Here is a 13,898-nt window from a genome sequence, read left to right on the forward strand (position 1 = left end):
AATGGTCATTTTTTTTAAAACAAGGTCCATTTACATTTTTTTTTTTTTACACTTACTGATTAGACTTTATTGACTATGGAGGACCAAGCTGAGAAGTGAATGCGATTGCAATGCTCCGACTTTGGCCTTGCTCTACACGGAAACAGAGAGAGGGGGGGAGAGAAATGAAATGAAATGTTATATTAACATCTTCAAAAGGCCAAAGTGACCTATGAGACCAAATTTACAACCATGTGACATCTGATACACTGTCTGGAAAAGAAAAGAGATAGCCCCACAATACATCAGTAGGGGGGGAGCTAATGCTACTAGTCAAAATGGGGTACATGAGTACATGGATACCTGAATACATGAGGTAAGTGCTTGAGCTTTGGGATTTGAATCTCAGCTCTGGGAACTTGTGTACAAGTACACTTCTACAAAACAAACATTGTACTACAGGCTTATATGGTGTACCGTGTGGTGAACGTAACCATTGTGGTTCCAGAATCCAACGTAGCTGTTGAGGCAACGAGCTCTGCAAGTAGCACAACGGGTAGGAAGCAAAGGGATTGCAACGCAGCGTTTTTCTCAACATGCCAGCACACGTTTTTTTTTACATTACTTTTTTTTTTTGATGCCACGTGGACAGCGAAGGGCCAACGAATTCCTATGCCACATGGATAAGAAACCCATTTTCCCCCGTTCCAGCCGTTCCGTGGAGTCGACTTCAGGAAACAGTGTTTCCCCATTTCAAGGCGCCGTTTCGCCCGTTTCGTGTGACTATGGTACGGACAAATGATGACATGGCACAACAGCCGATGAAGGCGCTCTAAATCAACGAGCAGCTATGAAAAATTCCATGATCTGGTTCATGATCAAGTAGATGATTATGGAGAAGATGATCTCCATGCTTCAACGAAGATGGCAAAGCGATGAAGAGGTTTTTCTTCAACTTGATGCTCAAGAGAGGCTCATGCTTCTTTTATACTTGGGGAAGCCTTGCTTTTTGCCAAAAAGTGATGCTTTTGCTTTGCTTTTTCCTTTTACTTTGCATTTGGTCTTTTTAATAGTAAAATATTACTCAACTTTAGTCAAAAGTTCTTGTTTTGCTTTTCTAGCTTCAGGGCCTTGCTTTTGGACACTGGAGCTGCTTTTTGAAAAAGCGGCTTTTAGCTTTTTGGTTCGACTCAGTCTCCTCTTTCCAATGGTGCCCTTGGCTCGCAGTCAACCTTATTTGACTTTTTGCTTTTTCTTGTTTTTTGACCAAGAATGGTGCTTTTACTTAATCAAACCTTATGGACCTTGTCCCCATGTCTTCTTCCACCTGTTTGGTGTCCGGGCATTGGTTTTATCATGAAAAATAGAGCTAGGAGAACCAAATAGTTACAGGTCGACCAGCATAAAATCCCCATAAATGCTATATGCTACCGACCTGCTCCCTACACACCTGAGATCTGGCCGACAGAGTCCTTGTCCACTGGATCGTCTTCTGTGCTTGTCTGGCCTTGGCATGAGCCCCTAAACTATCTGTTTATCTGCTGCGAATCAAGGATTTAGCCTAGGATTAGCATGTGCATGTGCATACACATGGCATCCTCTTCTGCTAAAATTGACGACCAGATTACAACTTCTGACCCCGGATGACTGTCATCATACCCTGTCTCCACATATGGTCTCCCATATTGGTCATCCTTCCCTTCCTGGCAACCTTTTCACTAAAAACCTTGCCTCAAGTCTCTAAATCCACTCCAAATTTGATGTAGACATCTTTGCATTTGTTCCACTTTGTCCCCTTATCGCCTTGCCCTATCCCTAAACACACACATGAATCATTCTTCTTGAAAACTAGTCCCGGCATCCTTGGCTCCACCCCTTGGATGAATTTCATCCCTTGGAGTGCTCCATAAAAGCCTCTCGGGCTGCCCGAACTAGCTAGCAACTCTCATGAAACTCTCCCCTTGGGTTTGCTTGACACCAACCAACTTCTCGGAGTCTTGACACATGCTATGTTTCTCATTGGACTTGTGCACTTCCTCTAGGACACCCACAGCACTTAGCATAGCTGAGCCTGATGCTTTGATACCACTGAGACATGCCGAAGCTCTAAGAGTTTTCAGCTCTAAACACCATCCTGGAACAACCTGATGCAAAACGCAAGCAAGAGAGATGAAGAGAAGAGAGAGAGAGATAGCTGAGTTTCAGTATATTCATATAGTAAAAAAGGTGTACAGATCTTGGCCAACCTTTGGCTGCCATCAAAAGGTAGTAAATCACCTAATCTAGTTCTAGTCTAATGACCCTACTCCTTAGACGAGTAAGTGAGTCCTAACAACTAGGCATAGTCCATTTTGTAGCCTTTCTTGGTGCATGAGACCTCACCGATCTGCTGTCGGCCAACATCAGCCTAAACCTGACTTGAAGACTGTGTCGGCCAACTCTATAGCTGCAGCCACAACAGGTTCCTGTTCCTCCCCCCTTGGGTTCTTCTGCACACCATCAAGCCTGGCTAATGCCCCAAAACCTGTGTTTTTGCTGTTGCCTATCAAAGATCAGCTCCTGGAATGAGCATGCACATGTCTTGCACATGACATCCCCCTTTGCTAAACTTGATACGGGATTCCAACTTCTGACCCTAGATGACTGTCATCATACCTTGTCTCCACATATGGTCTCCCATATCGGTCATCCTTCCCTTCCTGGCAACCTTTTCACTAAAAACCTTGCCTCAGGTCTCTAAATCCACTCCAAATTTGATGTAGAGATCTTTACATTTGTTCCACTTTGTCCCCTTACCGTATTGCCCTGTTCCTGAACACACACATGAATCCTTCTTCTTGAAAACTAGTCCGGGCATCCTTGGCTCCACCCCTTGGATGAATTTCATCCCTTGGAGTAAAAGCCTCTCGGGCAGCCCCATCTGGCTACCAACTCTCATGAAACTCTCCCCTTGGGTTTGCCTGACAACAACAAACTTCTGGGGGTCTCGACACATGCTGCGTTTCTCTCTTGGACTCGTGCACTTCCTCTAGGACACCAACAACACTTAGAATAGCTGAGCTTGATGCTCTGATAACACTGTGACATGCGGAAGCTCTGGGTAGTCTTCTTTCAGCCCTAGGCACTGCATAGGAAGACTTGATGCAAGAACAATCACCATAGACACGGAATAGAGAGAGAGAGATGGCTGTATTTTCAGTATATTCATAGATGTATTAAAAAGGTTACAGTGTATGTGGCCTTAGACCTTCCCAATAGGGGTAACAAAACCCTATTCTAGGGAGTGTGATACCCAGGATGACTCATGGGCTAGCCTTTTATACGCCCAAGCATGCCTGAGCAACTGGCTGACTGCGGGTCAGCCAACAGAAAATCCCCATAAATGCTATATGCTGCCGACCTGCTCCCTACACACCTCAGATATGGCCGACAGAGTACTTGTCCACTGGATTGTCTTCTATGCTTGTCTCGCCTTGGCATGAGCCCCTAGACTATCTGTTTATCTGCTGCAAATCAGAATTTTGCCTAGGATTAGCATGCTGCATGTCCATCTGCATGCACATGGTAGACGTCCTGGCAACTCAACATCTGTCACATGCACTCTGCACTCAATGCATGGTGACAAGATGGCTCATCATCAGAAGTGCAACAGTTGTACAGTATTAGAACCCAGTAGGATGATATTTGTCGTACGCCGTGACCCCATTGTACATCCTCAGTCCAGGATAAGTCAGGCACGAGCTACGTAGGTCATTCCTCAGCCTTAGCGGGTCAGTCAGTCAGTCAAGTCCCTTAACCCACTTGGAGAGAATCATTCATGCATGTAGAGTCAGTAGAAGCCTTAGGGTTTGCATCAGAAAGCACTCTGCATCCTGCATAATATGCATTCATATGCCTGTGCATCATTTAGAACATCCCAGAAGTCTTAGGGAATTTACTAGGATTTATCTGGTATTTTTTCCATATTTTATAGTATTTATTTAGCATTATTTGTCATTTATAAATATAAACTTTATTAAATGACCAACCAACTTGAATAACTTCCAGTTAGTATAAATAGGCTTGCATAGGGCTTAGTTTATCATTCAATCTTCAGTGTGCTAAGAGCTTTCCTCCTCAGCCCTAGGAGTTCCCTTGTCTTCAGCACTAGCCTAGTCTCATCCAGCCCTTGGAATGCTTGAGGCTGCTTCAGCCAGCCTTGATCATCCAACACCTGCAGTGCAGCAGTCGCTACAGCCCTAGGCGCCTGCAACCAGCATCAATTCAGTCCCTGAATCAGCATACACCCTGCGTTTTCTGCATGTGAACCAGCCGTACAGTCATCTGCATTTACAGTTCAGTTCAGCAGCCGTACAATCACCTGCGTTTCTGTCCAGCAGAGCAGCACACCTGCGTTTCTGTCCAGCAGCAGTTTCTGTCCAGCAGCAGCACACCTGCGTTTCAGTCCAGCAGCATCCCTACAGGTCTGCGTTTCAGTATACAGCAGTACTCAGCCCTGAATCATCAGTTTACATCAGTATCCAGCCTTCTGTGCATCATCCATACATGCAACAGTCATCTGGTGAATGATACAAGATGATATGACAAGGGAGCAATGGGGCCATTTTATATGGCCCCCATACTCAGTCGGCCTGCATCAGAAGCAGCCGACAGGCCCTAAACCTCCACGACTTGCTGAAGACACCCAGTCGGCCAGCTATAATGAGTCGGCCAGCACATAGGTGAAGTCGTGGACCTGATGCAGCGGTCGGCCAGAATCTGTGAGCTCTGGCCACCACAGGGCAGCCACCCAAGCCATAGAAAAATGGGAAAAATGGGGAAAAATACGGGGAGTGAGGAAAAATGAGAAAAACATCTACGAGGGTGGGCACACCCACAACAGAGGCCCTAGTGTCTCGGGATGACTTCTAACAAAACCTTCCTCAAGGGTGTCACAGAAATAATGCAGGTCGGAATTGGAGCAACGAGAGGAGAGCATTTCAGATCATTGAGAGTCTCCTCCTGTGTTTCTTCTCTTGAACTCAACAGAGGGATCTGTGTGTCTGTACACTCCTGTAGGAGAAGCCATTTCAGAGGCAGCAGCTATGAACAAAGAAGAGCTTGATTTCAGCAAAGGCAAGGCAAAGGAGGGGACGCAACCACCCAGCAGCAAGAGCAGGTGATGGCCAGCAGATGCACGGGCAGCAAGTACAGACGACGGCCAGCAGGTACAAGCCGGTAGGTACAGGCGACAGCTGCAGAGGAGGTCGACAGTGAGTAGAAAGAATCAATGGAGGAGGTCGACGGCAAGGAACAAGGGATTGAGTAGATCGATGGTGAGGAACAAGGGATGGAGGAGGTCGACGGCAAACAGAAACAGTACACACAGGTCGACGGTGGAGCGGCACACGCACAGTAGCTGGCTGGGCAGTTGCACCACTTTGAATAGAAAAAAATACATATAACCAGGTGGCTGCAACTTGGACAAAGACATCGAAATAAATCTACGTCCACTAATTCAGCAGAAAGAACCTACCAAGTGACTATTGAGCATGTGTCGAAAACGGGGATAGCTTTAAGAAAGCCTATCACATGGCAATGCTAAGCATGTGGCTGATGAGAGCTGGCTTACCCTCTATAAAAGCAAGGCTGCGCTTTAGAAATGTATCCACAATTCAGCAACTTCCTCCTTTGACTCGTAGCCGCATGTCACATCAACTAGCACTTGAAATCAAGTGGTCAATTTCTCACCTGGAAAAAAAAGGCCCTCAGCCTGAAAGGGCAAAGGCAAAAGAAACCCAAATTGGGCAAGCCATGCTCAAAACATGGCTGAGCTGTATATGGATGCATAGAAAGGAAGGGCAGACTCCTTGCATACATGGAAAATTCCTGCAACTTTCTTGTTGCTGATATTAAAATACATGCAATATGGACAGGGTTGAGTGCAAGTTCTTATGATTCAATGGAACAAATCTGCTCGCTCATTACCCAAAACCACTTGTCCACGTCCTTTGGATCTCCATGCCAAGGTCAACCGACCCACCATATGATGCAACAATCAATCACGACATCCTTGCTATTTCAATCCACCGTCAGACAGCAGCACTGCCCGAGTGTCAAGATCCTATTGGTCAGTTGGTTTCAGTTTCCTAAGAATAATCCACTTTGAACTTTTGATTCAACCTCTCAGATTGCACCCACTCATCCCTCGGTTTCCATCCATTATGGAGGACCCCCCACACCACTTGTCATCGACAAAGCACATCCTTGAGATCCCAGTGCCAAGGTCAGGCAACCCATCACATACCATGACAGCATCTTGGCGATTTCCTTAGGCCACCCGTCAAGCTAATAGCTAGTTTCAATGTTCCAAAAAAAACCCCATTTAAACTCTTTCATTTGAACACACAGATGAATAGTCCTGCACTCACTTCAAGGCCGGAGGAGTTGTGTCTGGTGATGCGGCATCAGAAGCAGGCAATGTCTCCACATTGGATGCATGCAGGGAGCTGCATGGACGGACCTGATGGTGGAAGGCCAGTTTGTTCACATTGGGCGCCCACAAGGGCACCTTAGAAGCTGCCCCGATACAATATTTCCTGATCATTTGACAGGAATAATTTGCAATGAAATCAAGCAGGTTGTGCGGTAGTGGAAGGCATACTTGGGATGCAAAGCTACTTACAGTGAGCTAGCTGAAGGGACGAGGCGAGATACAGTCACGGCCTGTAGCGCCCCCAGCGCCATAGCCAAACCTTTAAAATATTTGTGAAAAAAAAAACGCCCATTATGCTTTGATGGGCTCCTTCAATATTAGATAAGGTCTACAATTTTTAACTTTAGTGTGGACTGCAAAGATAAGAGACTTTTGACCAATATACAAAAGTACTTTGTCTTGATTTATCTTTACTTCTTGAGACAGTGAGACAATGATGTATCATTATCCTATATTGATATACATAAAATCAATGACATTACCAAGGATCCTAAAACATGTTTTTCAAGCGAGCACTTATTGAAAGTGGTGCCATATGATACTCTCTCTCTCTCTCTCTCTCTCTCTCTCTCTCTCTCTCTCTCTCTCTCTCTCTCTCTCTCTCTCTCTTACGTGCACACACATACACACAACAGCTTGCGATATTGAATAGCTCACAATTAATCGTGGATCATACTATGAAATTTGTTGATTAAATTCGAGAAAACAATGAAAAGTACAACTCCAAAATGGCATCTCTTATGGGTAGCCTATTGAGTGCCTCCAACAATACGATTTTGGATAGTATTGGTTGATGAATGAGCATGTTCTTGTTTTGGCTTAGTCCAATCACCCTCAAGTACATAATACACATGCTAGGTATGGCTTTTGATGTACATAATACACATGCTAGGTATGGTGTATTTGTCTCTACTCTTTTCACAAAATCTTGATAATTGTAAGATGGATGGCTTTTGATGTAAACTTCATAATTTCCCACCTCCATACTATCACCACGTGTCTCACTATAGAAAATCTCATGAACCCCATGCTCAATCACCTTTTCTTGTATTGCATTCTTTTCTAATGCTCCCCCTCCTCTAAAATGCTTAGTTGGTACCTTGCACACTTATCATATTATCACCATGTTTCTCACTATAGAAAATCATGAACCCCATGCTCAATCACCTTTTCTTGTATTGCAATTTTTTATAATGCTCCCTCCTTTGAAATGCTTAGTTGGTACCTTGCACACCTACCATCTTATGCAATGTTGGTATTCTCTAAAGCTATAGGGTCCATTGGTGTGTTGCATATTTTCATTACCTTGGAAATGTCTTCTCATACTTATTGTTTCCATTTGCAAATTAAACCCTGGTTTGATCAATGCAACTACCTCTTCTTCAGAAAGGTTATGCCCTCTACCACTAGCCAAAGCAATGGAACACAATGTGGATGACGGTCAATGTTTATGTTCATATTCGCTATATATATTACATCAATATTGCATATGCTACATCAATATTGCAAAACCACATCAATTATAATGCTTTAGAGTTTTAAAAAATGTGTAGCACTTTACGAGAACAACCTTCCACAATCTTGCACCCTCCTTATAGTTGATCTAAGCCCTTCATTCCACTATTTTTGTGGTGTTCTAATGTTATGTACTTGGAGCTAATCCTCAAATTAACATCCTAATGTGGTGTTCTAATGTTATGTACTTGGAGCTAATCCTCAAATTAACATCCTAATCTGGTAGGGTTCAGGGACCCTAGGATTAGGAAATAGCATGCAAGTGCAAGGGGCTAAGGTTCAAAATTAATAAAACTAAGCTACTACGGTTAGCTGTTTCCAGCAACAGTTATCACTATATAAGTGATGCCTTGGGTTATTATTGTGGTCAATCCTATAGTGCACTTCTGATCTAGGCAAGCTTAAAAAGCCGAGTCTAGGTATTTTTGGGGGGTCTAAGTAAGGGGCACCTCCTTTTTTTTAAAACGAATTCATTATGGGATTTTCTTAGACAAAAAAGCATGGGCCAAGCTATAAGCGCACATCTTATGCATTGAAGACCATAAAACGAAGCCTCTTCGTAGTGTTCAGCATGGAACAACAATGGGGAGCAGATATTGCACCTCTCTCCTTGTACATGGAGCTCAGGAAAGGTTTTAGTGAGTTGGTTTAAACGATGATCTCATATTCTCCTAAAGTTTTATGCGGCTTTTCTCTTGTTTCTTTCTTCTCTTTTTCATCTCTCTTACTATGGTGACACCCTTGTCCCTCTTCTTTACCGATTTGTCAAATCATGAGTGAGAAGAACCCGAAGATATTGGGAATCCAACCATGCTCATGCTCATGGGCAATATACATTATTAGGGAAGAGGTAGAGATCGATGTGGTTGAAATAACTTACTTCGATAGGGAAAGATTTTGGGGAATCGAGCCATGCTCATGCTCATGGGAAATATACTATAGTGGTGGAAGAGGAGAAGTTAGATGTGGTTGAGAAAACTTACTTCGATAGCAAGGTGATGCAAAAGCTTCGAGCAGAGATTTCTACCCTAATCTCCAAAAGGGGGTGCATCTATATTACAGAAGGTGATTGTTTCTCTTCCCACACCTACACAGTAGATTTTAGCAACCCCTTTCTTCATGCTAAAGGTTTTTTCAAGAGAAAGGGAGGATTGATTGATGCGTGGCTTAAGAGGTGAAATGTTCACTTCAAATTCCATCCTTTCTAGGATGCTTGAAAAATTCAAATGGTGCAACGCCTCCTAAAAGGGAAAGCCCTTGTCATGTTGGAGAGAGCTTTCAAACAAGCCTACTGCTTGGAAAATTCAGATGGTGCAACGCCTCCTAAAAGGGAAAGCCCTTGTCATGTTGGAGAGAGCTTTCAAACAAGCCTACTGCTTGGGCTAGTTTCAAGAAAATGTTTAGGGATGAGTTCCTCCAGGTGGATGATGAGCATGATGTGGTATCCAAGTTTACAGAGTTGGAGAATATGAAGACCATGTCTTTCAACACGTACTTGCACAAGTTTAGAGGGTTGCAAGCAAAGGTGACACATATGGATGCAGTCAACATGCTTGTTTTTTATGCGGAGCTTATTCCAAGATCACAAGCTTGAGGTGAGGAACAACAATTGTAAAATACTTGAGGATTCTATCCATTTTGCAAAAATCTATGAAGAGATAGCTGTTGTTGGTAAAAGTGGAAATAATATTCCTCAAAAGCAAAAGAGCTCACGCAACTCTGAAACCAAATTCCAAATGTAAATAAAAGTTTAGGTTTGTAAATCCTTCCATGATTGAAAATCAAACCCGGACTTCAAGTCAACCCAATTCCAAGAAGACTTAGATGACCAAGCAGATCCTCCATAACATTTGGGAGGGCTGATGCTTTATTTATGGCCAAACAGGCCATTAAAAAGATAGCTACTTAAGCATAGACAAAGAAGAAGCCTAAAGGAGCTCACTTGATTAAGATTACAGGTAACCCTAAGATAACTTCCATTCATACCACAATTCCTGATTGTAGTTCTTCCATGGATTATAACTTTAGCATGGAAATTTTCGGACCTAATTATCTTATATGCATGTATGGATATGTGTTGGGGAAAAATGTACATATCCTATTTGATCCAAGTAACACTCACAATTTTATTAATACCAAATTGGTATAGAATTTTGGAGTGGAGACTCAGCCAAGTGATCATGTCATTGTGTGACCTAGTCGTGGGGCATGGACAGATATGGGACGTATGTGTGACCCAATTGCCTATATTTATCTAGAGTTATTTAGATAGTCTTGATTTTTTTGTTGATGAATCTAGATATGGTAGACATTGTTTTAGGTAAAGGATGGCTTTATAACCATGACATCCATGTAAATTTGAAGAATCATACAGTGTCCACTTTATCTCAAAAGGGTGATTTTGGAGTCCTACCCTCTACACTTGTAAACTCTACATAACTTCATAATATAGCATGGAGTTTGTGTTTTAATTATGAAGTGTTTTAATGTGTTCTTAATCCTTTTTCATCTAATGTTACTTCTAATTTTAAATATAGTAAGTTAGATGTTTGGGAGACACGTGAGTTAGAAAACATCACGGCAAAGTTCAGTAGAATGATCCCGCCACTACAAGAGAATCATTGTTTTTCGACGCTTAGTTTCCATACCTGGTCGTGTCGTCGATATTTGCTAGTTCCCATCCTAGGGTGTGTTTTAGCCTTCTCTTTCTACCTCTTTGCAAGCATATGTGTCTATGAGAGAGAGAGAGAGAGAGAGAGAGAGAGAGAGAGAGAGAGAGAGAGAGAGAGAGAGAGAGCGAGAGAGGGGGGGGGAGCCGAGGGAGAGAGGAGGGTATAACTTCCATCACGCTCTCTGAAGAAGGAAAAATGCTAGCTCCTCCTCCTCACTAAGGTGCAATTAAGAAAGTGCTCTATTTTACAATGAAATTAAAGTTCATCATCAACTTGCTCGTCCTCAGCGAGATCCATGGCTCCAAATAAATCTATTTCAATTAATAATCCATCATTGTTGTCAATTGGTGGAGCCAGTTGTCTTGTAGTAGTAAAAGGTAATTCATCCATGTCTTCATTCTCTTCTAGCTCTAGCATGAGAGCTGTCGATGCATCATGATCATACTCAGCTTGAATCTCTTCTTCTTCTGGATTATCTCTAGTGTCTGTTTCTCGTTCAAGATGTATTTGCTCAATGAGTACACCTTCATCCGATCCTAATCCCGTGTGAGCCTCACCTACTTCCTCAACTAGTATGTCTTCTTCTTGTTCTTCTTGTTGTTCAATAGGTGCTAGTGGTGTATGCTCAATCATCATATGATTTGGGGGGAGTTCCTCAGCATCTGGCAAACAGTCAACTGCTATTTTTACCTCTTCAAATATTTGTTTTCCACGTGGATTTATTTGGATCACAAACAACCATTTATGATCTGTCGGGTCTTCCACAAAGATGACTTGCTCACAGTGCTCTAGTAGCACAAATGTGTCCCTTTGGTCAGTCCATATCTTTGTGCGGTCTACTTGAAGAAATCCACACTTGTCTTTGCGTACAGTTATTTACGCCCCGATATCAAAATATCATCTAAGAATACCACAATAACTTCCCCAAACAAACCTGAAAGAGTCATTCATCATCTACTGAAAAGAAATTGGAGCATTCTTGAGCCTAAAAGGTAATACAAAAGGAACTCCAAATGACCATATCTAGTTTAAAATTCCATCTTAAAGACATCTTCCTCGCCTATCCCAATCTAGTAAGTATAAAGATCAATCTTTGTAAAATACTTGGCTCCTAGAGCCTATATATCAGATTTTCATAGGAAGGGGATATCTCTTCTTAATTTAACTTTGTCAACTTTTTCTAGTTGACACACGTCCTCCAAGTTCTACCTTTTTTATGCTTTAAAAATATAATTTAGAGCTCCCTTATTTAGGGGATTTACTCTGACGAATCTATCCCATCCTAAGATATTCAGACAACTATATCGAAAAATCTCTTTCTCTTTAAATTACTTATCTCTTTTTCGTGATGTTGAAAGAGAGGATTAGAGGACCTACAAAACCAACAAAAGGGTGAGGAAAGGATTAGTAATGCATACATACAAAAGCTTATGTATGAGGCCTTATACATAAAGCTTATGTATAAAGCATTATGCATGAGGCTTTTGCATAAAGCACTATGCAAGCCACGCTTTCCTAAACTAAACCGCATCTCAACACTATGCATTAAGCATGCATGCATAGAGCTTAATGCATGCATTAAGCTCTATGCATAGAGCTTAATGCAGAGCTGAATGCATGCATAGAGCTTAATCTATGTATATATCTCTATGCATTATGAATGCATGCATAGAGCTTAATCTATGTATTAAGCTATACGAATAGACCTTAATGCATAGATTAAGCTCTATGATTAGAGCTCTATGCATGTGCATTAAGCTCTATGCATAGAGGACCTACAAAACAAAACCTCTCTTTTTGGTAGATAAAATAGAGGAAAGAGAGAAAGGAATTTACCTCTTTTTGGTGAAGTTGAAAGAGAGGATTAGAAGACCTACAAAACAAAACAAAAAGTTTAAAAAAGAATTATTGATACAAAACCCTAAAAGTATGAATAGCATGGATACACAAGGAGGTTTATCCTTCAACACACACACACACACACCAATTTAACAACCAAGAGGAGAGGAGAGGAGAGGAGAGGGGAGGGGAGGGGAGGGGAGGGGAGGGAGGGCAAAGAAGGAGGTGGAGAAGAGCTTGGGAGAGAGAAAGAACCTGCAAAACAAATGAGAAAGCAAAAAAACAAGAAAAGTACTCATAATTACACACAGGCATTTTACATCACATGTACATGTAACCAAGAGGAGATGGGAGTGAGGGAAAAGGAGGTATACCTGGTGAGGAAGCAAAACACATGCGCACGAAAAAAAACACAGAAAAAAGAGAGGTTATGTTTTATTGTAAAAACCTGCGCCGTCAAAATAAGCATGAAAAAAGCGTTGAAATAAGCGTGGGAAAGTGTGTCGAAAAGAGCGTGGAAAATAGCGTGAAAATAAGAGTCGAAAAAATAAATTTCTCATGTTCTTTTTCACGGTTATTTTGACGACCTTTTCGACGCTTATTTCGACGATCGCTACTTTTCATTCAAATTCAAAATCTTTCCAGATCTTGCGCGCCCCCGACATTTCAAATTACCTATCACCGACTACTACCATCCACAAATACTTAAGGCAGGATTCCCCTCCGAAAATAAGCATTTGTTCCCATTTTGCAAATCAATATAAAAACCATGGACGATGCCACACCCTCAAATTTTGTTGATTTAGAGGAGAAGACACTTTGCCCATGTAGTCGCTGTAAATACCAAGTGGCTCGATGTTGACGAATTTGCAATGATCATACAAAAAAATGGGAAATATTTTCGGTGGAGCGATTGGAACATCTAATTAGTGGCAATGCGCGCTTCAACAATGACGAACCAGTGGATATCCGGCCTGAACGATGGAGACCAGCAAGAGTAGCCACAAACGAGGTGATCCAACAACCCGAGGAACTTGAGGCATATTCAGAGCAAATACTAGAACACGATATGGATGACATGATAAATGCCTTACACGATGGAACAGAAGATTGGGGTTTAGAACACGAAGGGGTAGAAGAAAACACATGACATGTGGAATACGTTTTCCAAGAAGAGAAACAGCTATGCAGGCTTGCTCGTCTTCCACTATATCATGGAGCACATTTGTCTATTTTACGCGCTTACCTATCCATATTAAACTTGCAATCGATTTTTACTTGGCACCATAACACTAGGTGCACGAATGGTGTTATGCGTGTGCCCGAAGATTCCCCTGCAAGAGAAGTGGGTAGCCTTTGGAGTGAATCCATTTGGTCTACAAATTTCATCATGGAGTACATGGCCTGTTTGTCTAGTT

The 13,898-nt window shown here is 42.2% G+C and overlaps 1 protein-coding gene across 2 annotated transcripts in view; it reads right to left on the reverse strand.

Annotated features, from left to right (window-relative positions):
• The window catches only part of OVA4 (Nucleotidylyl transferase superfamily protein), a 100,917-nt gene extending 94,159 nt beyond the window's left edge, over positions 1–6,758 (reverse strand). Inside the window, exons 1-2 of one of the 2 annotated variants that reach the window (XM_086815424.1) lie at positions 6,644–6,758; positions 6,390–6,557 (exon numbers count right to left, since the gene is read on the reverse strand). In XM_086815424.1, coding sequence (XP_086671550.1) covers positions 6,390–6,557; positions 6,644–6,705 — 230 coding nt within the window. In that variant the 5' untranslated portion in view covers positions 6,706–6,758. Of the gene's footprint in view, positions 1–6,389; positions 6,558–6,643 lie in introns of those variants that run through there. The other variant, XM_086815433.1, reaches the window with a different exon arrangement.
• Between the last annotated feature and the right edge of the window lie 7,140 nt (positions 6,759–13,898).

Source organism: Cibotium barometz, chromosome 2 (genome assembly GCF_041138505.1).
Source record: "Cibotium barometz isolate CiBa-2024 chromosome 2, ASM4113850v1, whole genome shotgun sequence".
Lineage (NCBI taxonomy): Eukaryota > Viridiplantae > Streptophyta > Polypodiopsida > Cyatheales > Cibotiaceae > Cibotium > Cibotium barometz.